General features: G+C 42.4%; 2 protein-coding genes across 2 annotated transcripts; both read right to left on the bottom strand.

The window, feature by feature from the left end:
- Positions 1-5: 5 nt before the first annotated feature.
- Positions 6-19,827, bottom strand: LOC143327196 (piezo-type mechanosensitive ion channel component 2). Its single transcript, XM_076741424.1, has 44 exons — positions 19,627-19,827; positions 18,933-19,041; positions 18,588-18,709; positions 17,920-17,979; positions 16,323-16,471; positions 16,026-16,190; positions 15,620-15,661; positions 15,253-15,285; positions 15,031-15,143; positions 14,511-14,686; positions 14,121-14,297; positions 13,800-13,964; positions 13,218-13,418; positions 12,927-13,131; positions 12,091-12,192; positions 11,827-11,992; positions 10,715-10,958; positions 10,486-10,582; positions 9,853-10,012; positions 9,015-9,104; positions 8,821-8,906; positions 8,591-8,656; positions 8,340-8,452; positions 8,094-8,214; positions 7,690-7,764; positions 7,317-7,483; positions 6,912-7,111; positions 6,598-6,762; positions 6,127-6,459; positions 5,758-6,016; positions 5,257-5,445; positions 4,932-5,136; positions 4,697-4,829; positions 4,092-4,239; positions 3,773-3,987; positions 3,395-3,553; positions 3,042-3,189; positions 2,386-2,574; positions 1,976-2,068; positions 1,531-1,700; positions 1,251-1,367; positions 882-961; positions 369-594; positions 6-261 (listed from the first exon to the last, which is right to left on the bottom strand). Exons 1-44 carry the CDS (start codon positions 19,825-19,827, stop codon positions 6-8), a joined length of 6,690 nt encoding a protein of 2,229 aa, XP_076597539.1.
- Positions 19,828-20,713: 886 nt separating this feature from the next.
- On the bottom strand, positions 20,714-27,973 carry LOC143327205 (piezo-type mechanosensitive ion channel component 2-like). The gene is made up of 11 exons (XM_076741434.1): positions 27,910-27,973; positions 26,276-26,371; positions 23,827-23,928; positions 23,567-23,612; positions 23,275-23,434; positions 22,971-23,184; positions 22,641-22,854; positions 22,113-22,278; positions 21,579-21,704; positions 21,049-21,184; positions 20,714-20,874 (listed from the first exon to the last, which is right to left on the bottom strand). Exons 1-11 carry the CDS (start codon positions 27,971-27,973, stop codon positions 20,714-20,716), a joined length of 1,485 nt encoding a protein of 494 aa, XP_076597549.1.

Here is a 27,973-nt window from a genome sequence, read left to right as displayed (position 1 = left end):
AAACCCTAGCTGTCTTTCTTCTCTCTGGTCATCTTAATCATGGTTTCTGGTGATCGGTAGAGGAAGATCAGCTTCTCAAACAGCGTCTCCTCCAGCTCCATCTCTCCCGTCTCCCGGACCACGAAAATGTCTGTGCAGAGCTTCAGGACCCGGTCCACACATGGCAGCTCCTCAAACATGATGGACCTGGAGATCCCATTGAAGAACTCCCTGACGAACTTGCCGATGACCAGCACGACTGACATGTAGAGGCCTACGATGCTGTGGTGAGGAGAGAGACAATGCAGAAAGTAAAGAAGAGTGCAGTGAGACATTAACCCTCCATTACAGGAGAATTTCAAAAACAGGTGACATGTCTTGCTACCTACCCGTGTCCAGCCAGAAAGCCCACACTGGAGGGGCTGACTTTATCATTGAACACCACTATCTCTATGCTGTGACACTTGTGGTTGGAGGAGGTGAGAACTGGGGAGCACTCCTCCACCACCCACCACTGGTCTGCCTGCTCCTCTGACGTCCCAGTGACCTGTTGAAGTTTGACCGACATCGGCCTGAAGAAAGACAGCGCCTGCAGGTCTGGGCGGTCCGAGTAATCTGAGTGAAGACGTGATGAGGTTAAATCAAACTGGATGTTTCAAGCAATATCAGCGGAGGGCAGATCACTGTGATCGGCGGAAGGATTCTTTTTTTTGAGGCCAGAAAACCAAAAATGAGGCCTTATATATTCAGATAGACCAGAAATAAAATCCCAGATGAATAATCTATAAATAAGATCATATTGGGGAAAAACAGCCAAAAAGGATGTCTTTGGATATTACAACTACAATGCAGTTCTAATTTCTAAAAGATGTACACGTAATGTACAATAAAGTGTAACTAACCTACTTTCATCCTGGTTGCCATTTTGGACTCTGGTCCTTTGGGACCCCTGATGAATTTTGGCAGCAGAGAATTGATGATCCTACAGGACACAAAAACACAGTTACATTTTGAGCTCAAGTCAGACTGGACAACATATAAGTGTTGAAAAGTGGTCGATAAAATACAGTATTTGAACTCATGTCATGTTTCATGAAGGATTTTTAGATATGAGTTTATCTGAATTATAGCCATTGTGAGCATGTGTGATTGAATGAAGCAATCCTCAAGAATTTAAATCTCTGGTGTGTAAGGAAACTGCATTTCAACGCCTGAAGAAGACAGTCACGGTACAGCCAGGTAAGCACCAGCTGGCTGTGTTCTGCTCTCACACTGGGTTGCTGCTGTTGCCTTTGAGCATGCGGACTATCCCCTCCCTCAAGGCCGTGTCCTCAAACTTCACAGTGTGTTCTCCCACCGTCTCTGCATTCATTGATATGGACGCATTCCTGAGAAGGGAGGGAGAGGAGTGTTCAGCACACATGCACACACGTACACACATACACACACACACGTACACACGTACACACACACACACACACACACACACACACACACACACACACACACATACACACACACACACACTCACACACACACACACACACAGACCTGAGCAGTGTCCAGCGTAAGGTAATGTATATATGAGAAGAGTTGCTGAGCTCCAGTATCATGGCCTCTCGACTGGCCGGGCTGATGCTCCACAGCAGACTGGCGTCACTCTTGACCTTAGCAACAATAATGTCTTCCGCCTCATAGTTCATTATGAACTGCATAGCAGACTGTGTGTGTGTGTGTGTGTGTGTGAGAGAGAGAGAGAGAGAGAGAGAGAGAGAGAGAGACAGAGGAGGGGATTAGATTGCAGGAGTTTTTTCAATAAATGTAGGCGGTGCTCCCCCCCATGGCTGCAGGCAGTCATTATGATTAAGACAGTTATTGCTATGATATATAATGTACAGACACTATACAGTTGTATTAAGTATTGTCACATTCCTGGTGATGGATGGTTTTGTTCTTACTCCTGTAATTAAAATTGACAAAATAAAGTGAGTCTTACTGGATATGTCGCGTAGACTTTGGTGAGTCGGTTGAATGCATTTTCTGTGTACGGAACCAAGTTCTGCTCCTGGGCACTCATGGTGAACAGAGGCTGAGGAAACACAGACACACTCAGCACTACACTAGAGGCGGACAGGCTGATGCCTGAACTGCACCATCGGAGAACAAGTAAAAACACGAGCAGCATGGGTCAAGGAGAAGGCAGCGGCTAACACTGTATTTTGTATTAGCGCTACTTAGCAATTGTTAGCATGCTAACAGGCAAAACTAAGACGATGGCCATGTCAGACATTGTAATTATCACTGTTCACTGTATCACTGTTAGAATGTTAACATTTAGCTCAAAGCACCAGTGCGTGTGTGCACACTTTTTACTGTCGCACTTCAAGAAACTCGTTTACTCCTGACCTCATATCCTGCGATGCTGAGCTGGATGGAGACGTCCAGCGGCTGATTGGTCACTCCGGCTGCTGACTGGACCAGTGACATGAAGAGGAGCGGGAACCAGATGATGCTGATGAGGAAAAAGATGATGAATCCTCCCATCCCGTATTTCACCACCTTCTTCTTCTTCTGCCCTGGATGGTGGGGGTATTTCTGGAAGAATCAAAGCACATTGGTATAGTTCTCACTCAACATTATTCAGTCTACTGGCCAGAAAAATATTTTCATTATTGATTCATTTATTTTAAAAATAACCAACAGTCATGAATCAAAATGTATTTTATTGATAACTCCTCTTATTTTAGAAGCTCTAACCAGAATACATTTGGTATTTTTAGTTGGCAAAGGACAAAAATGATGAACTGGTCACCACAACAGTCATTAATAAATTATCTGTCATGAAGGGAGGGAGAACATGGGTGGACAGTTTGAAATTAAAATTAAGATGAAGCAACAACCCTGCAGATACAAATCTTTTAGTTATTTTAAAGCTCCAGGCTGGTAATAACTGTGTGGTGTGGTGTGAGTGTGTGGTATTGTAATAATATTGGTCTATACATAACGATGATGGTGATGATGAAATGCGGTGAGCAGTTTGTGTACTACATGTTCTCAATTACTTTCTCGGACTCCCTCCAGCACTTGAGGATAAAGATGTTGGCATAGATGTCTTCAACACAAATCCAACTAGAGAGAGAAAGAGTGGTGTCGGTCCAAACCCAGTCCATCACCGCCCGCAACTCCGTCAGGAAGGGAACCAAACGAAACCTGGAGAGGGAGGCAAGAGAAAGAAATCAGGGAATGTATGCAGTTCATTTAGTAAAGTCATATCAATCATCACCATAAGAAACATTTTAAGAATCAAACAGAAAACAAATCACACTCAGGAGCATTCACGGTGTAAAAGAGTGAATTGCTGCATGCTGTTAATGGAGATATTTGTATTGATTAAAGCCAGTAACAGTTTTCTTACCCTTGGAAGAGGAAAAGGTTCAGGTAGTTGTAGTGTTTGGTGAGGAAGTTGCCCAGAATGCGGTTTGGATAGCCACATTTGATCTGGTACGCAGACAGGCCAAAGTAGATGCACTTTACAAAGTACCAGAGCTGAGCAATGGGGTTTCTGTTGAACCTCCTGTGGAGCAGAAAAGACACGATGAGAGGAGACATCGTGAAGATATGAAAGATCACATGCATTTTAGCCTTTTTAACCTCCATGATTTTTGATTCAAAAATTCCAATTCTACCAACAGGGAGCTGAAGAAGTGTATTTAGTGATGGAGGTTTTATGAGATCAATAAGTGTTAGTTAGTTTTTTTTCCAGATCAACTGAACAACAAATTCATCTGCTGACCTCTCTGTGACCCCGGGGAGGATGAAGAACATCCAGAAGTGTATGCCAAACACCAGCACCACCTGGAAAACACACTTTCCCAGCAGGGACTTCTTCAGGTAGAGGGCCCGGTCCACTATCATGGTGCCAAACTGGATGAGCAGCATGACCAGGAAGGCCTCTGGAACCTGGTCCTCCGACAGAGATTCTGTGATGTCGGCTGCTGCAGAGTATTTCTACAGAGAAACGCAGATCAGCCTGATTGAGTCATACACTCCTTCACATAATAATGCATCATACATGTGTACGTTCTAGGTGTGATGGGAAGGCAGACTCTCACCCCAAAAGCCCAGTATCCATATATGGTGACAATGAAGTTGACTACATCGATGAGAAACATGAGGGCATAGACGTCACACACAGGACTGTACTCTGGATGGATGATGTCATAGAAAAACTGCCTTATGGGTAAGTAAATGTGAAGGGCGCTGTAGCAAACAAACAGAAAAAAAGATTCACAAACTCTACATCAATTTCAGATTATTAGGGGAAAACATTAGATTAGCAATATGGTGCTAGCATGTCTCCACCATCCGTAACAGATGTCCAGACAGATGTCAGTGCTGTGATGTTCGCTGGTTAGCTGAGAACAGATATGGATGCATTTTTAATGGACTAAACGCTTAAAGAAGACAGCCTACAAAAGTCCTCAAGAATTCTTATGTTAACATCATGTTTTATCTTCCTAATGCCTCATGAATGGAGTTAAATCTCACTGATACCCGTAAAAGCATACTTACTAAAACTATACAGATATATTCTAGAAATGATGATTTTTGATCCACCAAAACACAATGTGCTGAGCATGAACTTGACTTCCTTCCAGGTGATTTTGCAGACTATGATGTTCATTTAGAGCATCAAATGTGGAGCAAACCAACGCACACTTCTATGATGGCGGCTTTGGCCTGCAGCATCCTCTCTCTCATCTGCTGTCGGATCCTCTCCTTCCTGGTCAGCGGAGCCTTGTGTTGTTGCCGTCTCTTCTTCTTGCTGTGCTGCCTCTTGGGCTTCACCTCTCCAGTGAAAAAAGGAAACGTGAAATGGAAAGATATGAGTCATATCTGGCGTTTAATTGTCAGAGACAAAAAGAAAAAAATCTCTTTTTCTGAATATTCACCATCAGATTCTGCTGACTCGCCTCTCTTTTGTCTACAGAAGATGGAGGTGGTGGAGGCCTGGAGAGGGAGGAACTTCAGCCGGCGCTGCTGTTTGTCTTTGCTGCCCGACTTATCTCCTGTCATCTTCTTCTTGTCCACTTTCCGCTTCATCTTCTTGAAAAAATCAGGCATCTCAACCTCCTTGTTGTCCCACAGACCGTGGCACTGTACAGCCATGGACACAAACAAAACCTTTCATGCTGGGGGCCAATTACAAGACACACAGCAGCAGGTGGGCTCATCTGAACGAGCAGATGAGTTTTAAGATGAACTTTTCATGGTTACCTTGAGAATAGACCGGTGGAAAAACAGAGCGAGCAGCTGAATGAGGTCAAAGAGGACGTAGCCGTCTTTCTTCTCCACCCCGATGATGTTGGGCAGGGCGAAGGGCCGATCGGCGTTGATGCCTCGGTAGGCAGAGGTGGTCCAGGGGAAGAAGCCAAACTGGAAAAAGTACTTCACCACAACAGTCAGCTGAGAGAAACAGAATGGAGAGCTCTCAATCATACATTGGCAGAAACAATGGATAATTATCACCAAATAAGACGTGGTGAGTACCTCAAGTCTTCACTTGATGAACTACTTTTCTGTAACATCAAGTTAATATACAGTTGCAGACATCCCTCTGTGGCTGCGTCTGCCAGCAGAGCTGCATAAATAATGCTCTGCTTGTACAGAGCGCTGCTGCCATCGTTAATTTGAGCTATTATTCTAATATTAATACCACAACGAAACCACTGTTTGAGGATTGTGTTTAACACAACAAACAATGCCGTAATGACTTACCTCTGTGTAGATTATGGCGGTCATCCAGAAGCGCTTGCTCGGCCGGGGCACGGACAGCATGGCCCAGAGGAAGATGAGGATGGGCAGGATGAGGGAGAGGAACGAAGCTGACACGATGTGGTTGAGGATGATGACAAAGTAGCACAGCATCTCTGACTTGGACACCATGGTGTTATAGAGGGCAAACAGCAGCTTCAGTGGCCTCGGCAGCGTCACGAAAAACTTATCAGACTCTGACATCTCGTCATTTTCAAACATACTGTAGAAAGGACGGAGGGGAGGGAAGAAAAGACAAAAAGCAAAAAAAGGAGTCATACATGTGCTCATAAACAAGGCTCTAATCTTTTAGTCATTCTCCTGTCCACTGACTTGTTCAGCAGCAGCTCACTGGCAGTGAGATTCCTCATTTCCTGACTCAGAGGTCTGAGAGATTCTGTGAGGTCGACGCTTTTTTCCTCATCACTCTCCCTGAAGCCCAACGAGGTGCATTCTGGTTCATCGGCACATTCAGCTTCTCTCTGCTGTGTTTCCTTCTTCAGTTCTTCTCCCTCCACTTCACGATCCTCCTCTCGCTGTTCCCCTTCCTCCTCTTCCTCTGTCTTCTCTTGTTCTTGCTCACGTTTCGTCTCACCCTCTGTGTCCTCCTCCTCCTCCTCCTCTTCTTGTTCCTGGTCTTCCTTTTGAGGGCTGACATCCTCACAGCTATTGTTACAAGGATAGAGAGACAGGGACGTTTTAACTTGAAGAGTCACACATGTAGAACGTCCTGGATTGGGAGCATATCTGTCAACAGTTTTTTTTTTTTTTTAGTTGTCTGTCACGCAAATATTTCTCCCTCACCTTGGTGAAAGCTCATCAGTCTCTGAGGTCAGGTCGACGTTGGCTGTTCTCAGGAGCCTTCGTCTGAGCTGGTCAGCAGCAGCAGCAGGCGGCACAGATGGAGGCTCGTCCAGCTCTTCCTGTGTCGGCTGCCGGGAGCCAAGCATCGTCTCATCTGTCATACAGCTGACCGTGAGGATGAGAGAGAGAGCAGATGAGTATACAGGGTCTAAAGGTACAGTAATTCATGTCTATAACACAGTGTGTTGGCAGTTCTAACTTGGCACACACAGCACAGGTGTGCACACAAACAAAGAAATAGAGAGGGAACCTACCTGGAAATGCTGCTGCCCCACGACACTTTGGAGGCTTGGTTCTTCAGCTTGGCGTAGTCATGCTGGGAGGAGGGGACAGCAGGCGGGGAGGTCGGGGGAGGTAGGGCGTCATCGAGGCCGTCTTGAGATGAAAGTGTGTTCTGACGGGACATCCAGTTTTCATAAAACTGCTTCACGCTCTCCTGGCTCACCTCTTTGCCCTGCAGAGCACGGGAGTGAGAGAAAAAGATTGTTATACAGAAAGAAGAGCAGCCCAGTGCTCGAACTTTTCATCCTTCTATGTGTAAGATGATACTGTATCAGTCTGTCACATAAACGTCACATTAAAATGTTTGCTAGTGCTGAATTGACTTCAGGGCTTTTTTTAACTGATGTGAAATCATCAGTTTCCATCCGTCCTCTCACCTTCTTTTGCTGCTGGCTGAGTAAAGCTCGCTCGAACCGCAGCACCTTGGAAATGTCCAGGTTGTCTTTACAGAACGAGTTCAGACCCTCCGTCAGGTCGTCTAGAAGGGCCTGAACGAAGACCCAGCTGAACTTCAAGGTGTTAATGATACGCTGCAGAATGTTTTCTGTAACGAGAGCAAATACACTAAGTGAGTGAGGTTGAGTAATAATGTGTCTGTATAGAAAAGGTTTTCCCTGCTCATTCGTATTACAGCGATAACAACCAGAAAGTCACTCAGTAATAAAAATATTCCCTTATCTCACCTGTGAAAAAGTGGCACATTCCAGAGGTTTGTTGTGAAGTGTAATGCAGTGACTCATGTTTCTTTACCTTTTTCTTCCTCTCCCTCGTCCTCCACAATGCTTTCCTCCAGTTCATCCTCACTGGAGTCTGTTCTATCAATGCCTGGAAAAAAGGCAGGGCAAAACTTTGCACACAAGATACTGTATCTTATAATCTACTGGGCACATTGCCATCAAAGTTTCAAGCACACTCATGCTCCACAGAGGGCAACCCTTTGGATTTTAATGACCCTGTGGCACTGGGTTTAATGCCACCTTCAGTACAAGATAAAAAAAGACGCAAGTAAATACAGTGTAAATAGATTAAAATTAGGTTTTGGACCGTTTGCTGAGGCTCTCATCTGTAGTGAAGTACAGTTTGTGAGCAGGTAGCGGTATCATCAAAACACATACATACAGTACATTTGAATAAACACCATGTCGCTCTCTCACCCTGCTGTCTCTGCAGCTCCTTCTTTGCTCTCTTCTTCTCCTCTTTCTGTATTTTTTTCTTCTCCTTCTTCAGGTCCTTCAGAGCCGTCTTCGAGCTGGTGACCCAGGCGTCATAGGCCAACTGGGATATCAAAGACATCAGACACACATCTTCACTGATGTCTGAATATAGAGACTTATGGAAAGTGAAATTAAACATTAAAGGTATCCCCTTAATCATCATTTTTGTTTTGTTGTGGCACTCACCTGGAAAGCAGATTTCTTCTTTGTTGGTTCCTCCTCTTCTTTCTTCTCTGTAACTTCCTCCTCTTCCTCCTCGCTGTCACTCTCAAACAAGTGGTAGCCACAGTTGTTTTCCACTGCATCAAACAGAGAACAGTGTCAAAACTGTTGAGCTTTTGATGAAGAAATCTGATCCAAAGCTGCTCCATCGGTGTGTTTAACCATTTGTTCCTCACTCTGGGACCACAGTCGGGTTGTGTCATGCTGCTGCTCACCTCCAGGCTGAGACACCCACGGCTTCCACCATTTTCCTGCATCTTTCTTTGCCTTCTCATCATCAGCTGGAAAGCAGAGATCAGTCCAGTCTAGTTATCAATGATATTTGCTCAACAGGCTTTGTACCTAAAACATTTTTCATGGCTGGTCTACAACACTGTGACTGACCGCCTGCCCATGCTTTGCTGGTGTATTATCGGTAGAATCAGAAAATCGATTCACTTGTTACCCAATGTCACCTGCTCCTGATCAGCAGGAAGAGCTGGTTTGTGTGCTGCTGCAGGCTTCTTCTGTTTAGATTTGATCTTCTCCATCCTGCAAAGGCAAGTTAACTGTTTACAGGGGAGACTGACAGGGGGAGTTGTGTTCCTCGATATTTCAAACTGGATCCATACTGACTCAACACTGTTTAATGTCTCTTACTGTTTCTTCAGAGTCTCCACAGATTTCTTCTCCATCTCAAGTCTGGCTGCTATCAGCTTCTTCACTTTGGCTTCAAACAGCTCAGCGCCCCTTAGAGTTAGAGGAAAAGAACATCACTTGAATCACTGTCTCACTGCTGCTGCTGCGTTTTCCTGTCTGGTGTTCTGTAAAACATTTTGTTTGGGGTTTATCTCTAATAACAGTTACCGTCCTTCCTAAATGAGATACCAGATTTTTAAACATTGCCAAATCATATTTTGGGGTCAGCTAGTAACTCTTTTTTACAGATTTTCAGAATAGTTTCCCAATATTTAAGATGTTTCCTGAAAAGGTGCTAATTATATGGAAATCAGAGGCAGTGCTCAACTGCAACACTAATTAATTATGCCCAACTACTTCGTCAGCATGTCAGCTCAACATGCTAAAATCTGTAACAACTGAAACTCTATGGAGAATAAAACCTCCAATAATAGAAAATAATGAATGTTATTGGGTTTCAATGGAGCCAAATCACACAATTCTTATCAGGAATCCTTTTAGGAAATTATCAACAATTACCAGCAAATACAGCAATACAAAAAAACTCTCCTAAACAGCCGTGAGTGAGACAGTTGGACTTCTCTGCCGATCATGTCCCTTTGGTTTCCCTTTATGAACTGAATACTGACAAGATAGGTTGAGTTTAATTTTTATCCGACTGAAATCAAGTTTCCATGTTCAAACATTAACCTCTCACTGCCATTTGCACCTCCTTACCCTAATTGTAAAGCTAGTTTGTGCTGCGTTTAAGTATGTTAGGAACTTAAACAGGAGGCTGTTCCGCATGTGAAGTACAGACCTGGAGGCCAATATCTTAGAAGACTTGAGATCAGACACCACGTAGAGGAAGTAGTAGCTGAGGAAAACCCTCCTCTGTGCCAGGAGGACAGTGAAACAGATCGCATCCCAGACGATGCCGGCCTCCCCCTCCGGGAGCTCACACTCGTCGTCAGGATCAGCTGAAACACAAATATGTCATATGCTTGATTCAGTGGTAACTTTAACAAAAGCTGCTCAATCTCAGCTCTTGTTTTCTGCACCCTCTACAGACTATAACTTGTTTTTCGTCCAACATGAACTAACAGTTTTAAGATCAATATCACCCTTTTTCTAACCTCAACAACAGCAGGAGATTTAATGTTACACAGATAGATCAAGCTCCCACAAACAGCTTTTCCCAGTATTCTCATAAACACCTCAGACTGTTTGGCGCCACATCATAGTTGTAAAGTGTAACTAGAAAAAAAAAAAAGCAAAACCAGAATAAACTCATCTTGTGAAATGTACACTCAGGCTTGGAAAAGACATTTTAAAGCACCAGTGTTTAGGATTTAGGGGGATCTATTCTATATCTGCAGCTGTCTATATGAATGTAGTGAGACATAAGAAGGCAGTGAGACTTAAGATGATTATCATCATCTGTTACACTTACGAACGTCATAGCCTTTGATGGTACAGAACATGCTGAAGGCCTGAATTAACCAGCAGCTGTTCTTCACCAGGCTGTCCAGGTAGGCACAAGAACCGAGCTGATCACAAAAGAAACAGGAAGGGTAGACAGAGGCCATTACTAGCAACATAGAGCCTGCTGAAAAAAGCACAAAATATTAACTGATGTGTATCTTTAATGATTTGAATTCTCGTTCTGTGTGGTAACTCACAGACAGCAGGTTCTTCATGGCGATCACAAAGCAGGTGTATCCAATGAGCCAGTCCCACAGCCGCAGGATGTATCTGACCGGCTGCATCAACACGCTGCCTCCGAACAACATGAAGTAGAAACAGGCCACCAGGTAGCCCAGACAGAAGATGTTGATCCGTGTGGTGCCGGTGATGAAGATGAGGCACAGCACCAGCCAGAAGAAATAACTGAAGACAAACACCTTCACCATGTCAAGGTAGGACCTGAGGATCAGGCAGAGGGGGGCATTTTACAGCTGAGACACTGAACCAGGAAAGAAATTCAGTATCTCCTAAATTTGCAGAATTGTAATTATAGGAATAGTTTAACATTCAGGATCAGGTTTGACTGGTTTGACAGTGAGCAACACCACAAAACACCATATCCCATTCATCAACGAGACCTTGAGTGTGTGTTGACATTTTTTGATAGATAAAATACAATCCACTGTCCAACTCAAACACCAACTTCATCAGCCAATGAAATAGTTTCTCTCTTACAACAACGCAGCTTCTTTTATTTCAATGTATTGTATTATCCATGAAAATGACTGAAGCCAAACTTTGGCTTATTTTTTCTCAGTAAAATATATTCTGTTAACAGCGAGATGGTAAATCTGATGGGGGCCAGCAGCAGAAAGTGAAATAAAGCCCACAAATGAAGGCACTAGCCTATCATGGAAATGAGAGATGTCCATGAGTGCTTAGCCAGCAGTTTCAGTTTACCAGAATAGCTTTCACGAGTTTGACATCAACACATAAATTGACAATCTAACTCAACTCCTTAATGCTCCTTAAAAGACCACAAACCAGCGTGATGGACTCTCAGTTCTCCACCTACAGTTTAACCTACAGAGCAGGAGGCTGTTGAAGAGATTACCTAAGTGCTGGATTACAGAGTTCAGGCTATTTCCTGTTGCTGGTCTATAAATTTAGACTTTGAGGGTGAGTCACATTCAGGGAGAGGAGAAAATACATCAAGCACCAATAAAAATGACTCATATGTTTTCAATTCAAATCAACATTCAGACCACAACAAGCATGAGATTTAACAGAAATGGGACCTCTTGATTGGTTGGTTGGTGTTTCTGACCTGCAGTGAAGGAAGTTATCGACAGGTATGAACTGGTTGAAGGAACAAGGATCCAGACTTCGGCTGATCTCAACATTGTCTCCGGCCAGCAGTCGCACCGCCACTCGGTTCTCCTCCTCGAACACCTGCCACTGCAGAGACGAGCAGAGCAGCAGGAGGTGGTCATCTGCAGAGAGCAGACGGGGAGGGGGGGGTCAAAATCTGATGTGAGGAGGATAAGATTCAAAGTCAGCATAGAAGAGAGGAGAGTAGAGGTAAACTCACAGAATATGAATGAAGGATTGGGTCTCATGGCAAAGTCAGGCAGGTAAAACCACTTGATAACATTGGAGGTCAAAGGCTGACCTGCGGTTCTCCACGGGTAATCTGACAGGAAAACAGAATAAAGTAGAGCAACATAGATGAGACAGTGAGACTTAAATTCAGTAAACAGGGACATTTCTGACAGCTGATTAATTGTAGTGGAAGTAAGTTTTGCACACAAAAACATTTGCTGGTTCCAGCATCTCAAATGTGAGATTTTGAGGCTTTTCTTTGCTTTTCTTTGTGATAGTAAACGGAATATTTTGAATAGTTGAATATTTACTTTGAGTTTTGGGCTGATGATCAGAAGAAATCATCTTGGACTTTGAGAATTATAATGATCATCTATTTCCTTACATTTTATTGACCCAGCAATTACTGGAAGATTTACCGCCTTGTCGTTGTATATGTATTCATATCATATAGATATAGTGAAGACTTTGAAGGAAAGTAATAAAAGGGGCTAAGTGTGTCTTTTGGTGAAACGGAAGTTCTCACTGTATTGACATTTATGATCCCAGTGAATCATTTCCAGTGAGAAACATGCTGTCCTCACTTAGAGACTATTTCTACAGAGGAGTACAGAGGACTGCTTGTGCTACTCCTTTGTTCATCTGTGTTTCTAAAGCAAATTGCTGTTGCTTTTTATGAATGTTTAAAATGCATCACTTTGATATACACACCAGGTGATGAGAACAGCAAATGCAAAAGGTTTCAGGAGCTGGATATAAATGATACGGAATTATGTCAACATTTTTTTCATAATGAAATGTCACACATTATTAAAAAGGCCATACCAACACAGAAAGCAGGAGGGATGCCTATGCAGAGCACGTACTGCAGCACCATGAGCCCTGCAGTAAAGCAGCAGTATTTCGGCCACACTTCCCCGATCGCCTTCCTGCGTCGCCGCGACAGGACAGCCATTAAGGCACAGGAATGGAGCAGAGCATAGAAATCCATCCTCTGACCAACCACGTTGACTGCCACAATTAAACTGATCTATGAAGAAGTGTGGTCATGTTAAGAAGTCAGCGTCAGACACGATGAACTGTTCAGACACGCACGCTTCAGCCACTAAAAAGTACCTCCAGTCCAAACTTGTAGAAGCAGAAGTTGATGAAGTACTTGATGCAGGGCAGGATGCCGTGATCCAGGTGCTGCCTTGTGATGCCCTGGAAGATGATGCTGAAGGGTGGGGGCTTCAGGTTGTTATGGAGACGGAAGTAGAGCTGGTGCCGATGGACGGTTGCCTCGAACACCAGCAGTCCCAGCACCATCAGATGGTTCTACAACACAGAGCGCACTTTGGGACACACCCCACATCTGGGACACAATCCAACAGACTTTCTTCCAAACTCCTGGAAGAACTTGATGTGTGCGTCTTAAATTAAAACTGGAGTTCGCAATCTTGTTGTACGTCTTTTTATTTCTGAGGTCTGAGACCTTGTGCATCTTCCTTTCCCTGGTTATAAAAAGCTATTAAAAGCATTTGCAATTACAGCTTTACCTGCAGCAAATGCATAGTTGAGTGCATTAGAGCCTGAACCCGGTTGAGTGTGCCTCATATCATATAATGGATTGCAAATGCAGTTCTGTGTGATGGCTGTGATTTAAAAGAGACATCAAAGAAATAACGTTCTTAGATGTTGGCAGGTGTGTCACCGTACCCTGAGGCAGGGGAGGATCCTGCCCTCACATTTGCGCAGTGCTCCACACCAGAAGACAGGATCCACAGGCTCGATGTAGAGAATAGACCTCCTGAGCAGCTCCATCATGTTCCCACTCAGCTCCGCTCCATCGTCCAGGCTTGAGCTGTTGGTCGGCACCAGGTCCTGAAAGACAGACAACAAATTTGTGTAAGTAAAGAGGTGTACTCCAAGGCAACAAATAACAGGCCAGGATAGTTAAAGCCCACTGACAGATGATCCGGCTGTGCAGCTGTCAACCTGCGAACAGAAAGAAACACACACACTGTTATGGATACTCACTGCTGTGCAGTTGGAGGAGTAATCGAGGGGCTTGATGACTTTGAGCTGGTAAAACATCTTGCACACCACCATGACGCAGGCCCACACAGCAGAGATAGTGGAAGCCAAAGGTCGTAACCGTGGGAACGGGAGTGCAAACACCCACAGAACCAGGAAGAGCAAGTTCATCAGAGAAACCTGTTAAAATGGAAATCACAACGTTTCACTTTTCGTGAGTGTGCACAGAAATCCACATCTGCTCTGAGCAAAAATAACGACTGGTTACAGCGATGCTTTCCACAGAATATGGATATATTTGTATATATGCACATACCCACACATCTTCAAAACTTATGACCTTGCACACACACACACACACACACACGCACACACACAGATCCAGCGGCTCACCTCTTGCAGTGACACCCAGATGATGCCTGAGGACACGATTTTGAGGCTGTGGAGCTCCAGCAGTCTCCAGCCCTGCTCTTGGACCTTGTGCAGGCCTGACAGAGCCTGAACGAGCAGCAGGCTCGCCCTGTCCACAATCACAACCCACTTGTTCTCAGGACTGCTGGGGACAGACTCTGGGAGGAAGGGAACGTGGCAAACATAGGGAAGGACATCAGACATAATCCGAGCATCATATGACCGCTACGGCTCATACGGCTCAAATAACAGTGAACGGCAACACAATCACCTGATACATAACGACACAAAAATGAAGATTTTTTTCAGAGGAGCAGAAATCAAAGGGAAATTTAATGGAACACAGTCTAAATCTTTTTAACACAAAAACTAAGATGTGCCATTGAGCTGTGATTCAGAACTGCCAGATCATTAAATAATGTCATATCAATCATTTGTCATCACTCTTAATTGACCCAACGAAAGGAGACTGAGGAGCTATGTTGGGTTAAGCTGTAGTTACCCTCCCCCGCCATGTCCTCCTGGTCTTCAGGTCCTCTCTCAGAGGAGGTTTGTAGTCCGATGCTGTCCAGAGTCTCCTGACTTCTCCCAGTTCCCATTTGCTCCTTCACAAGCCTGGAGGACAACAGGAAACATTAATCCAAATAAGCATGTCGCAGTATGTACTGTAGACACAGACACTGATCCGTTAGACAAAACAAGAAAAATCGAACAACAGCCTCACCTTTTCTGGAACTTTTCAATGTTTTCTTTAATGCTGGGAATAAAATTAAAGAGAGATGCGTCAACACTGCAGCAAGTATTACTGGTATTACTGTGATGACACTGAAAAAGTTATTATGTCATTATGTCACCATCACCTCTCTAGTAATGTCTCTGTTTAATTTTTATTTATGGTTCTCCTTATGAAATTCAGAGTCAATACATTCACCATCAAATGCAGCTGGCTCTTTCTGGCTCAAACACCAATTATATCTACAGGCAATAAACCAGCTGTGTGATATACAATTAATTGCAACGGGTCTTTACACAAAGCCTCTGAAATGTGAGCGCAGCAAAACATTTATGGGGGGAATAAAAGCAGCTCTTACGTCTCAGATATCACACTGACTGAACTCCTGAGCTCTTCCTCTCTGGGTGGAGAGAACGATGGATGAGACAGATGAGATAAACAGACACAATATGTCTAGCAATCAATAAAAACATATATGTGTACAGTACATACAGGAACACCAATAAGATAATAAGAGAAGATTAACTTTACTGATCCCACATCAGGGAAATTTAGTTGTTACAGACAGCAAGTAGAAAAAGGAGACTTAGAAAAAGATAGACAGTAAGAAACAATGCAAAATAAAATCAACTATAATTATACAAAAAGAGTATAAAAATAATATTGCCTTCTATTCATCAGTGGTACTGGTTCATATGAAGCAGGCACTATTTTGTTTGAGTGGGATATTTTTTCCCTGTCTGCACGTCTTCTGGCTGCCTCACCTGGAAGCCTGTCTGACCGGTACGTTGTCGAGGTCAGTGAGAGCCAGGAAGTCTGAGTTGAAGTAGTGCAGCTGGAGGATGCAAGCCAATAGGAACGCAGCAGGAAGCAGGATACGTGCGAACAACTCCACTGTGTCATACCGTTCCAAACCCAGGTCACGAAGACTGAAAAGTCAGACAGGTATAATGATACGATAACCAACGAGTCTGCGTGAATTTTCCTCCTTCATTCCGAAAACAGCCTCTTAAAAACCTAAGGAAGAACACGTCAGCACGTGCAGACACAGAGAAACTCACCCTTCCTCCGACATGCCCATGATCTGTCTGAAGAGCCCAGACACACTTCTGAACTGGTACATATAGATGGCGATCAACACCACCATGGAGTAACCGACCACCACCGCCCAGAATGTCTTCAGGACCCGACGCCACACGTCATAATGGGTCTGACAGCAGAGAAAACAGACCTTTTCTCTGAAGCTACACATCTTAATGTCACTATTGGCTTTAACAACTTATTCAACTGTGACACTTGTTGCAATAGAATTCACTAATTATTCAACAACTGCTGCAGACAGGGCTGTGCTGCCTATAATCCTCTCATCACATACATGTAAAACACCAGGATAGGGCTGCAACTAAGGATTATTTTCACTGATTAATGTGTCTCTCCTTTTCTTGATTAATCAATTAGTTGTTTGGTCTTGTCAGAAAACGGTGAAAAATGTCCATCAGTGTTTCCCAAAGCGCAAGATGACATCCTCAAACCTCTTGCTTTGTCCTCAACCCAAAGATATTCAGTTTACTGTCATAGAGGAGTAAAGAAACCATAAAATATTCACATTTAAGAAGCTGGAATCAGAGAATTTTGATTTTTCTTTCCTGAAAAAAATACTTAATTTAATAGTTGACAAGTAAATGATTAATTGATTAATCATTGCAGCTCTATACCAGGGTGTGTCTGATGTTGTCCGAACAGACAAATGGTGTTTTCTTGTCTTACGTCACCTCCACAGCCATTAGGCTTTCCTGTAAGTGCCTGCTGTGTTTCTAAAAGGTCAGCAGAAACATAAGATGATGGAGAAAAAACAGGAAAACAACAGCAAAAAATGACTGTGTATGTGTTTATGAGTCATAATCAATACTTTTAACAGTAAAATTGCATCGATGAGCAGTTTATATGGGAGCTGGACCCGTTCTGAATGTTTTGATGCGCAAACACCAGCAGAATGATTCACTAATGATAATTTAGGAGTCAACACATTACATTATAAGATGAACTGAAGCTATGGTGGCTGTGTGTGTTACGCAACCACGTCTCAACTCTCAAAGCTGGTTTTCTCTGCTCCTAATGACACATGAAATCTCAATATCAAATTTCCATCTTTCATTTACTCTATGTGTATAATACAGTCAGAGAATAAATGTTTACAGAATAGAACTTTCCTACAACAGCATATTAGGGCCGCTGTTTAAAAATATATATATTTTGAGAATTAAGTCATAATACTTTAAGGAAAGTTGTGAGACTTCAGGATATTATTACAGCAAAAAAACAGGCAGCTTTAAGTCATATGTTATGTTTAAAGGTTGATTGGGTTACAGGTGCACGTTTTAGTGTTTCCTGGCAGTCCACTGGCTGCCTGTTTGGATGCCTTTTATATCATTTGCCTGAGCTTTAATCACTGTCGGACGCCATGACTGAGCTTTCGTCTCAGCTGTCTGGAGAAAACCAGGTTCTCCGGTGTGAGATAAGGTGCTTATTGGTGAAACCTGTAACTCCCAAGACATCCCCATCACTCATTTGACAGATAAAAGGCAGACTGCTCTCATCTACTAAAATCAGACACACCAATGTAGGCTGTCTGTTACCAGCCAGAGTAAAATCACTAACCTGGTAGAGGACAACACAGAAGAGGAAGAGGACAATGTAGAGTATCTTGTAGACGACCACCTAAGTAAGTGAAACATGGTCAAGATTAGATACATGTGATGGGCAGTTACTTTTTATTTGCTCGAAAATTATACATATTCTGTACTTACACAATATATTCAAAACATAGACACACCATACCTTCATGAAGTAGAAACAAAAAACGTTTTCAGTTACATTCTGCACCTCGAATATTTATCACTGCTGCATATATTTTCTATTTTATACAATCACACGTACTATCTCAAGTACTTTACCTGTAAAACCTTTATGATGAATGATCTTTTTATTGCTTTACTAATCTACAGTTGATTATAGAGGGTATTTTTTTCCTAGTCTGTGTTTTACAAGGTGAATGCACACTGCATGACATGGAGTGGTGACTGATTGCATCGTGGGAAATATAAATTATCGCTGTGGGAAAATTTGGTCATCACAACAGCAAATAAAATGGTGACAGTTATAGAGCGAAAAATGCAGCGCATGACGCAATGACTTTACAACAAGCCCTCATTACTGCCGTAGGATTTCCTCCAAAATTCATCCCTGAGGTGAAGCGGCAGTGCTGGGTGTGATCAGAACATGTTGAGCACGGGACTTCTCCCATACTTCATTTTGCTAATAGATACCTTTCCAGAGAAGCTGATGACGAAGAACATGGAGCAGCAGAAGAGGATCCAGTATTTTACCAGTATCCCTTTTACTCCTGAGATCAGCATCGCTACCAGAGGTGATGGCTGACTTTCCTCCGCTGATATGGAGGAAACCAAGAGGAGAAGGGTGAGGAAGAGGAGGGAATGAATTGAAAGGCAGAATGAAAATAGGATGAGAAGAACCGATAGGAATAGGCAGAGTATGCAGCTCATGATTTCATGAGTAGGCTACACTGGCCTTACACTTACACATTACTCCAGACTAAACGCTATTCTCTGACACAGTAGCTGTAAACTTTGTAAAAGCAATGTGAAAATTACGTGGCACAACTTTGACTTCATCTAGAGATCCCTCCTTCAAGCTCTGCTCCTCCTGTCTCTCAGTGAGCTGCTGACGAAACATCAACCAAAAGCTGAAGCTGTAGAAGACCTGCAGTGAACACAGTGTGTGAACAGTACAGAACATAGTAAGACTCAATCAATCAATAATCCAATCTGGTGAGGAAAAAAAGTTCAGTTTCTCTGAAAACAGCAAATAAAAGTTGCTAAAATACCATCTCAATGCATAGTTCTCAGACTCTGATTTGATGAAAAAGTCTTGGTTGATTAAGAGTATGTTTTAAACTGACTCTACCTCCTCTGTATTTTTCTTTTTCTGTGCACCAAACACAATTACATAACAATTTAAAAATCTAAATCCCAAACTGATTACAGTAACTGAACAAAACACACCATCACAGTCTGAATGAAGCAGATTAGCCATGTTAAACTGTTAGTCGCTTGGAATATTTTCTGCACAATTTCAAACCATTGTTGCTAATTTAATACAGTAAAGAAATTTATTTTAGGTTACTTTAACACAGAGAAATACATGGAAACTTCACCTGTGGAAAGAATAAAAAACACCTACACACCTAAATGTACTTGGATTAACAACATGCAGTAACGTTAACTGTACTTTTTCTACTCATCATTCTGCGTTGTTTGGTGTTTTGAACCTCCTCTCCCGCCTCACCTTTGCTCCCAGGTGGACGCAGGGGGCAGGGTGGTAACTATTCAGATCGAAGTCCATTATCACAGCCGGAGGGAGACCAGGGTACAGCTCGGCCCGGCTGAGACGCAGCCCGCTCAGGAAGCCCAGCACCACCAGCACAGTACCGTAGATAGACAGGAAAGGGGCGGACATCATGGCGTAGCGGCGCCGATCTCGCATCATCCAAATTATACAGGACCACACCAGCAGGGCGAAAGTCAGCCAGTTATTGTAGGTGATACTCCACACCTAAACATACATGTGTACATGGTGAAATTATTGCAGCTATGGCAAGTTATGCTGTTTCACTAACGTCACGGTTATAACGAGTTAACCCAATTTAACAGTTAATGGCGCTAACGTTACTAACAGCTCTCCAAACATAAACTTTTACCTTTAATGCTGATATGAGCGCTGTTTCACACCTGCTTTATTGGACATGTGTTTAGATCATTTGAGTTTATTATGTAAACTAGCAAATGTGGCAGAATAACAATTACATTGCTTTAAATACCTCTGTTAGCTAACGGTGGTAATGCTACCTTTGTGTGCTAAATTAGCCTGCTGACTAGCTTTACCTAGGTAGCTTAGCTAGCTAACCTTTACCCAAAACAGTATTGTGTAGTAAACTGTTGTCAATTCATTCATTCGTCAAAGAAAATAAATCACCAACTATTATAATAATGAATTAATGGTTTAAGTCATAAAATGCCAGACATTTCTATCTTTGTAATCTTCTCTATCATTGTAAATGTGATCAAATCAAGCAATTCATCACAATGGGGAAATTGTAATGTGCACCATTCATTGTAATCAATGAATTGATTATGACTCAATGAAAAGACAAGCACATAAATGTATAAACAAAGTCTACTTATTTGTACCTACCTATTTGGTTTGGTTCTTGCACTGCTGTAGCTTATATCTGAACCTTCTTTTTGGTATTTTATCATATCTAAAGTACTTTGCTTGTAACTTCAAGTAACTTTCAATTATTTTCTCTCTCCTGTTGATGTCCATGATGGCTAAAATAATCACTACACAAACTGAAAACCATCATAAATCAATGTTAGTTTACCATCATGATGATAAGGGCGCTGACATAGCTGTGTTTTTGCACCAGCCGTCCAAAGATGACCAGGCCACTTGGGCCTGAGGGGGGAGGTAAGGTCTCTGTTGGAGACTTCAGGTCCTCTTCATTTTCCCCAATTTCTCCCTCACCTACTGTCTCTACCACAAGGGGCAAAAAGTTAAGGATGAAATGAAAAAGTTTCAGACCAAATGAATTCATATTGTTGCAACAACAGAAAATGACACATACAATCAATCAAATCAAATAAATAAATGCAGAAGTGAAGTTGCTGTTTTCGGTCGTGAATTGAGAGATTTGAGTGTAATGATTACCATGTGATGGTGACGTGTCCTTGCCTTCATACTGTGGTGGAGGGTAACAGTTTGTGTACCCTGCCCCTCCTAACAGAGAGCCCAGATCGTTCAGGTGGATGTCTTGCCAGGAACTCCCTGTCATTAAAATCATTGGCTGAGGAAAGAAAGCATATTATGCTGTCAATCTAGACCAGTATTCACATGCCACACTTTATTATCAGTCAATGAATAGCATAATTCACCTTGAAAACAAAATTTAGCAATAAACTTACTCACCTCATCAGGCAGATAGGTTTCGTCATCTGTGCTGCTTAAAAGCTGAAAGTCGAGAGAATCTGAAGGTTGGTTATGTCTTGTGAAATTAATAGGATGAAATGCTGAGGTGAAATAACAGTACATATATTTAGCTGATACTATTATCCAAACCAACTAACAATGAGCACAGTAGCAATCGACTACTGACTACTGACATAATACGTTAACAATACCCCTGTGACCCAACAATCCAACTGAGCAGGAGCATATGTATGTTTGTACGTGTAGGTTACCTCCTGCTTATCTCCTGAGGTGCACATGACCCTGGAGAAGCTTGGAGGAATGTCTGGACTTTCTGCTGGAGTCTCACACATCTCACCGTCAACAGTATCCTGAGAAACACAGCTGCTGTTGAAAGCCTGTCACGTAAGTTAATATCATCTGTGTGAGGCTTACGTGTCTGCGTGTTAAGTGTGGAGAAGTTTTGATTGTGGTAGAAGAAGTAACAATAGAAGCAACAGCAGTCGTAGTGGTAGAAGGGTTAGGGTTAGTGGCACAGTCAGTGCTGGTGTTTTTGTATTTATTGTGTAACCCCTGCACCCACTCACAGGAAAAAAATATTGTCATAGCAACCCAGCAGTGGAAGATGAAGTTGAGGTTGCAGTTAGAGTAGTTACTAACCCATGTATGTTTAATCCTATATAAAAAAAATCCCATGAAGCACCAAGATCACACACATACAATATCTAACTTCTGCCTTTGAACATCATTCCCCTTACACACATGAATGTACACACACACACACACACACACACACACACACAAACCTCCTCTGTGATGTGGACCCATTTGTGCAGCAGAGCAATCAGTGTGTAGTAGAGCAGTAGCAAAACCAAAGGGTTGATGAAGTCAGGCCAGCTGACATGTGGGTGCAGACTGAGGATGTTCGGGTCTGAACTGTTGGTTCTGATCACTCCTATCATCCCAAACACCCTGGGACAGGTAGAGAGGAAGAAGTGCACAGTGAAGATGAGAAAGGAATGAAAGGAGGCATGTAGGAAGAGAGAGTTAAAGCAGAAACAGGAACAAGAATAAATATGACCTTATATATAGTGATTTTTTTAATTAGAGTTCAAAAGAGCTAAACCAACTTGGAAGAGGGTAAAGGACAATTTCAATAGAGGAGTTAGACAAAGGTGAAGACACGCAAGAATGTGACTTTTCTCAGGTCCACACCCTGAACACACCACCATATAATGCAAATGCAAACATGTTAAAAAGAAAGTGAATTTAAGTGTCAGTAATTTCACATTTGAGGTGAAGAGTCTAATCCTACTTTTGAATCACTTCTGTACCTGGCGTAGACGTCGTCTGGTGGCACAAGTTGCTGGGACAGGGGCAGCTGGTAAAGGTACAGAGCCAGCAGGTGTCCTCCGCTGAAGATGGCCATCATCACACACAGAGAGCTGAAGAGTAGCATGCTGATGGAGCGGTTGAACACCCACCACCAAACCAGCCCGAGAAACACCCCGAAATACACACCTGAGGTGAGGGAGGGCAGCGTGATGCCTGCACACGCACACACAGTATGACAGGCCAAGAGAAAAAAAATTAAGTAGACAAAACTTATCAACATTTTAAAACCGTAATACACCCGCTTGCTCACACCAGCTGCAGTACTGTACCTGCCAGCCCCAGCAGTACAGTCACCACCACTTTTCCGGCTGTGTTCATGATTGCTGACAGCAGCAGCTTCAGTCCGGCTGCAAACACGATCAGCTTTTGGACAAACTGGGGTGGACCCGACTGAACCGGTACCGTAGTCTGATCTGAGCTGTCGAAGGATGAGCCCTCTGTGTCACTTCCTTCCTCAGACTCTGTTTCAGAGGTTTCTGCTTCCTGCCAGACCCACGAAACAATGAGATTGATATCACTGCGCATTCTGAATGAAATGTAATGTTGTAGCGGTTGACACAGTCGCTCAGTTACCTCAGGGTCAGGTGGTTGTATTCCGTTTTCATGAAGGCTGACTTGGGGCACAGGGTGCAGTCGTTTTTTGCACAGCCTCAGTACAAAGAGGGAAGAGAAGAGGATGCCAATGTCTGGGGCCAGGAGACGCACAACGTTCCCAGGGTCAACCGAGCTGAATCTGGAAACACAAACATTATCATAGACTTGATCTCCATGATCTCCATTCGTGCTGGAAAGATGTGAAAATCAGTTTGCTGAGACTTAAGCTGATTTTCATGCTGCACTGAAATTGTGAAATGTGCTCCCATACCTCACAATGCCCAAATGGTAGAGGACATCTTCCCAGTGTCCACTAACTGTTAAAAGAAACATGGTCATCAAGCTGGGAGCAAAGCTGTTTTTCTTAGTTTCTGAAGGCGTCATATTTTTACATGACAGAGGGGATTTGTTACAGATTACAGTATATCTTTGTAATTTCTCTTTTTGTTTGAAGTTCACTCAAAGGGCTAATGACATTTTATTTAACAAAACACTTTGTTATTCTGACAAGTGTCACAAATTTGTATTTACCATGCGGAGGGATGTAGGCAAAGGGGATCTGCATGAAGCTCTGCAGGGCCAGGAAGGTCAGACTCGTATAGATGATCAGCCGCAAAAACTGACCCGTTTGACCTAAATAGAGCAGCAAATGACCGAAAGAAGGAGGAAACGCAAGTGAGCAAACTAATTTCAAAAATTCTGAACAATTTGTGTACTGTATCTTAACAATGTGCTCAGCTGGAGTTAGTTCATGGTTCACAGTATTTATTTCAAGTGAAGACACGTCAAAGGAACGCCCTGTGAGCTGTAAATGTTGGAGCACACTGGTGAAACTTTTCACAATGTCAGATTTCACAAGTTGGATGGCATAATACCTACAGCAATTCTATATTTACTTAGTTACTCCTCATCTGCTATTCCATCTACTCAACTAAATGATTTATGGGTGACCATAAACTTGTCTAAACCAAACATACTACTCTGATCCCATCTGTCCCACACACACAGAGTAATTGATGTACCCGTAACTTCTCTTCCAGACATTTTTCAGTGGAATATTGTCTCCTGCACACTTGGCAGTATTTTGAATTGAACTGGTTCTATCTCTATGTGAGCACTTTGACAGATCAATAAACCAGCTGAAGTGAGATTTGTGTGTCCAGGTGTGTATTAGTTATGCAGCTGGAGTGTTCAAACTGAAGTTTTTTAGAAAGTTGACCAAAATGTCGTTAAAAGGGTCGGTCAAAGTCAGTCATCACAGGCCCTGAAATGAACTGCTCCGACCCACCCCACTCCCTCCACTGATGCAAAATCACTGGATCACTTCTTGAGAGGAACATGAATGCTCTGTCATGACAATCCATCCCATAGCTGCCACCATAGATGGTCTGAAACTAGGTCATAGTTACTAACAACACAGGGAGGACTTTAGACACAAACGTCAGCATTGATTTATGCATAGCGAGTGCAAGCCAGTCCAGAGGTGTTAAACTACCTTTAAAACAACCACCCATAATGTTTAAGCTTACATTTTGACTAATAAATAATGTCCCTCTTTGTTAGATTGCACCTATCCAGACAAAATAGTAACAGATCAGTGTGTGTGTGTGTGTGTGTGTGTGTTATTGTATGTACGTGTGGAGGCACAGTCTACAAATGTCGTGCATTTATTCAGATTCGTTGAAGATAAGACTGGAAATTGGTAGCTTTACAATAAGGTTTTTTTTTTTCTTTTTTTTTTAAAGAAATGTGCCGCTTCATAACGCCAGCCTCGAGTTTGTAGCTTGTAATCAAAAGGTCGGAGATACACGAGCATTAATGGCTGATGAGGCTCAACATTAGCTGAGCCAGCAAATGTGCTGTTGATGTTCAGGAATTTTGCTAAAAGCTTCATTTCACTTTAACCTCTCTGCTTCTCAAGAAGGCAGTTACATGGTCACGCAGACATGCACTCTCCCAAGTCTAGGTGCATGTACAAAAACACATAACATAACATGACATAAAATCACAGGATGTACACACACTTGACCACTTAGCCCAGTGGAGAGGGTCATGTTAGGGAGAGGGAGATAACTGTGGGATCTGTGGAGCTTTCAAAGACAGACTGAAAGGCAAACAGTTTTTAGATGGAGGGATGTAAACTGAGAGAAAGAAAAAAATGCTGTCAAAATGCTGACATCACATCTTTTAATTCCACACTGTAATTACCAGGCTATGTATAATTGATCTGACCATTCCAACCACATCCCCTTTACAAAGTACTTTGAGGGAGGGGTACAGATACTTTAATTCAACAGAAGGCGGTGATCAATACAGAGAAAGCACCCACACACACACACACACATACACACATGCACACACGCACAAACACACGCAGTAAGCCACACTCGCACATACACCTTTTCCTCTTACTCAGTATAATCTCTTGTGCTTTATCTCTGCTCCACTCCATCTTTGTTTTCACATCAGACTTTGACAGAACAATGAAAAGTTTTTTCTGAATTTCTCTTACTTGATAAAGTAATAAATAGTGGAGCAAAATAACTTACGTGCAAAGTTTTGGGTGTTTTGTTCTGTATGTCGTGTTGTGCTGCATACTGCATACATAGCAACATTGCTTTAGCTCAATTTCCCCCAGTGAGTATAAACTACAGCTAAATGTCCAAATAAACATTGAGTTTGAGCGGACACAGATTATTGTTATTATTGCATTAAAACACATGCAGATACACAACAGACAATACAGTAAAAAATACTCATAACCTTGAATGTAACACAGAACATCACAGGAAGTGCAGAATTGCAGTGAGAATTGTTTGTTATGGTGCGATGATCTTATTTTAATGTAATCATTTTGCAAACTTTCAAGCCCATTAGGAGTGGAAGTTTGCAGCGAGACTTTTACACTTTGTGACTGGGTCAGAACAAAAACCTGTAAAATCCTAAGTATGATGGTATTTGTCTCTGGATCGACTCTCACCTCTCATGGTGACCAGACTGGGGTTCGGCAGCAGCGGCAGGATGAGCAAAAACAGGAAATACACCACTGACAGACCATTGTAGCGGAACGAAGAGGCTGAGGTGCAGAGGAGAGAACACACTGTCTTAATGAATTCACTTGTCCGCAGAAAACACATTTTTATATTTGTAATCTATTCTATGTATCTTGAAAGGCCCAATTAACAACCCAAGAAAGCAAACAAATAAGCAGATAACCTGTGCAGGTGGAACCTGCCTCACCTAATACTGAACGTTTGTAAACTAATAGAGATATATTCCAAAAGGAAATTATTCCAGTTCATCTACAGCGAGACACAGAAACATGGAAACCTGCGCTCGGCGTGAGATTTTAGATCATTTTTAGTTGACATAATGAAGTTAAATGTCTTCTGCAGTCACTCTTTGTCTCGCATTTTAATATAAGACACCAACTTAAACAAGTGGACATAAAATTGTTGACGACAACATATCATCTCTCTTTTTCTTCTGTTTGGGCCTTAATGTATTTTTTATCTGGGCTGTTTGCACTTTTATCACCATTTTTTTTCTCAGAAGTAGCTCAAAGGAAAAACTGTCTTATAACCTGTCTTATGCTGTAATTCAACATAAGAGAGGTGTGCAGGGTTAAAGATAAAACATCAAAAAAAACAAAACAAACCAGTATGAACCCTCATATTGTTCTTATGGTGAACACAAAGGAAAGAACGGTGACTGGCCGTGCAACAAGATCACAGCAGCACCCTACAACTTGTCTGACGGTCCCAAAATATGTTTTCCATCAGTAATATGGAAAATAAAATATCTTACATGAAGTATATTTTTACACTTATAGTTTTAGATCTTAACAACATTAATATTTCAAATTATCATCAAATACAACAATAAATTTACACCCAGTGAGACAAGAATCAACTCGTGTAACCTAAGATATGATTGCAACTAACTGAAGGCCTTATTAATCCCTGAGACTGAATCAGTGTTGTGCATTTCCTCAGCACTGTTCAGCAAAGCCCAGCTGTCTCCAACAGTAAGCACACATGTACGAGCTTTACTACAGTAACTCCCATCTCATCAGTACGCCACCTTCAGTATAACTAGAGGGAGGAATTATAAGCAATACATTAATACGAACCCAATGCAGAAATAGAAGCCACCACAGAACGTTGTTATTTAAGGACCAGTTGATCAACGCAAGAAATAGTCGTAATCAAATGTATCAAAGTTTACAGTATAGTCAACATTAGAGTACAAAAACATATTGGTATTAGTATTTTGAGTTACTAGAGACAAGTCAACGAGTCTGAAGACACAAAGAGGTGATACACAAGTACATGTTTTCTGCTTTTTCTGTTATTTGTTGATGATTTTCCATGATCCGGAGCAGTTGTTGCTGTTTGTAAAATGCTTTGTTAAACTGTACACAAAAAGTATCATACAAATTGTCTGATTAGTAGGTTGTCGCTGTACAGCTTCTCCTCTAGACACCTAAAGATTGGTCTCACTCTGACCTCGACTCTGATATCATAAGATCTGAGGCTGCTGCCAAAATGCCATTTGTATATTCTATCAGCAAAAATGCATATGAATAAAACAATTAAACAGACATCAACTCACCTGTCAGCAGGAGCAGTGGTAGTAATAAGTTATAGAGCATCCCAACCACGAGGTCCCCTGCCAT

This window comes from Chaetodon auriga, chromosome 10 (genome assembly GCF_051107435.1).
Source record: "Chaetodon auriga isolate fChaAug3 chromosome 10, fChaAug3.hap1, whole genome shotgun sequence".
Lineage (NCBI taxonomy): Eukaryota > Metazoa > Chordata > Actinopteri > Chaetodontiformes > Chaetodontidae > Chaetodon > Chaetodon auriga.
Note: the sequence above shows the minus strand (reverse complement) of the source record. Positions and strands in the feature narration are given on the sequence as shown.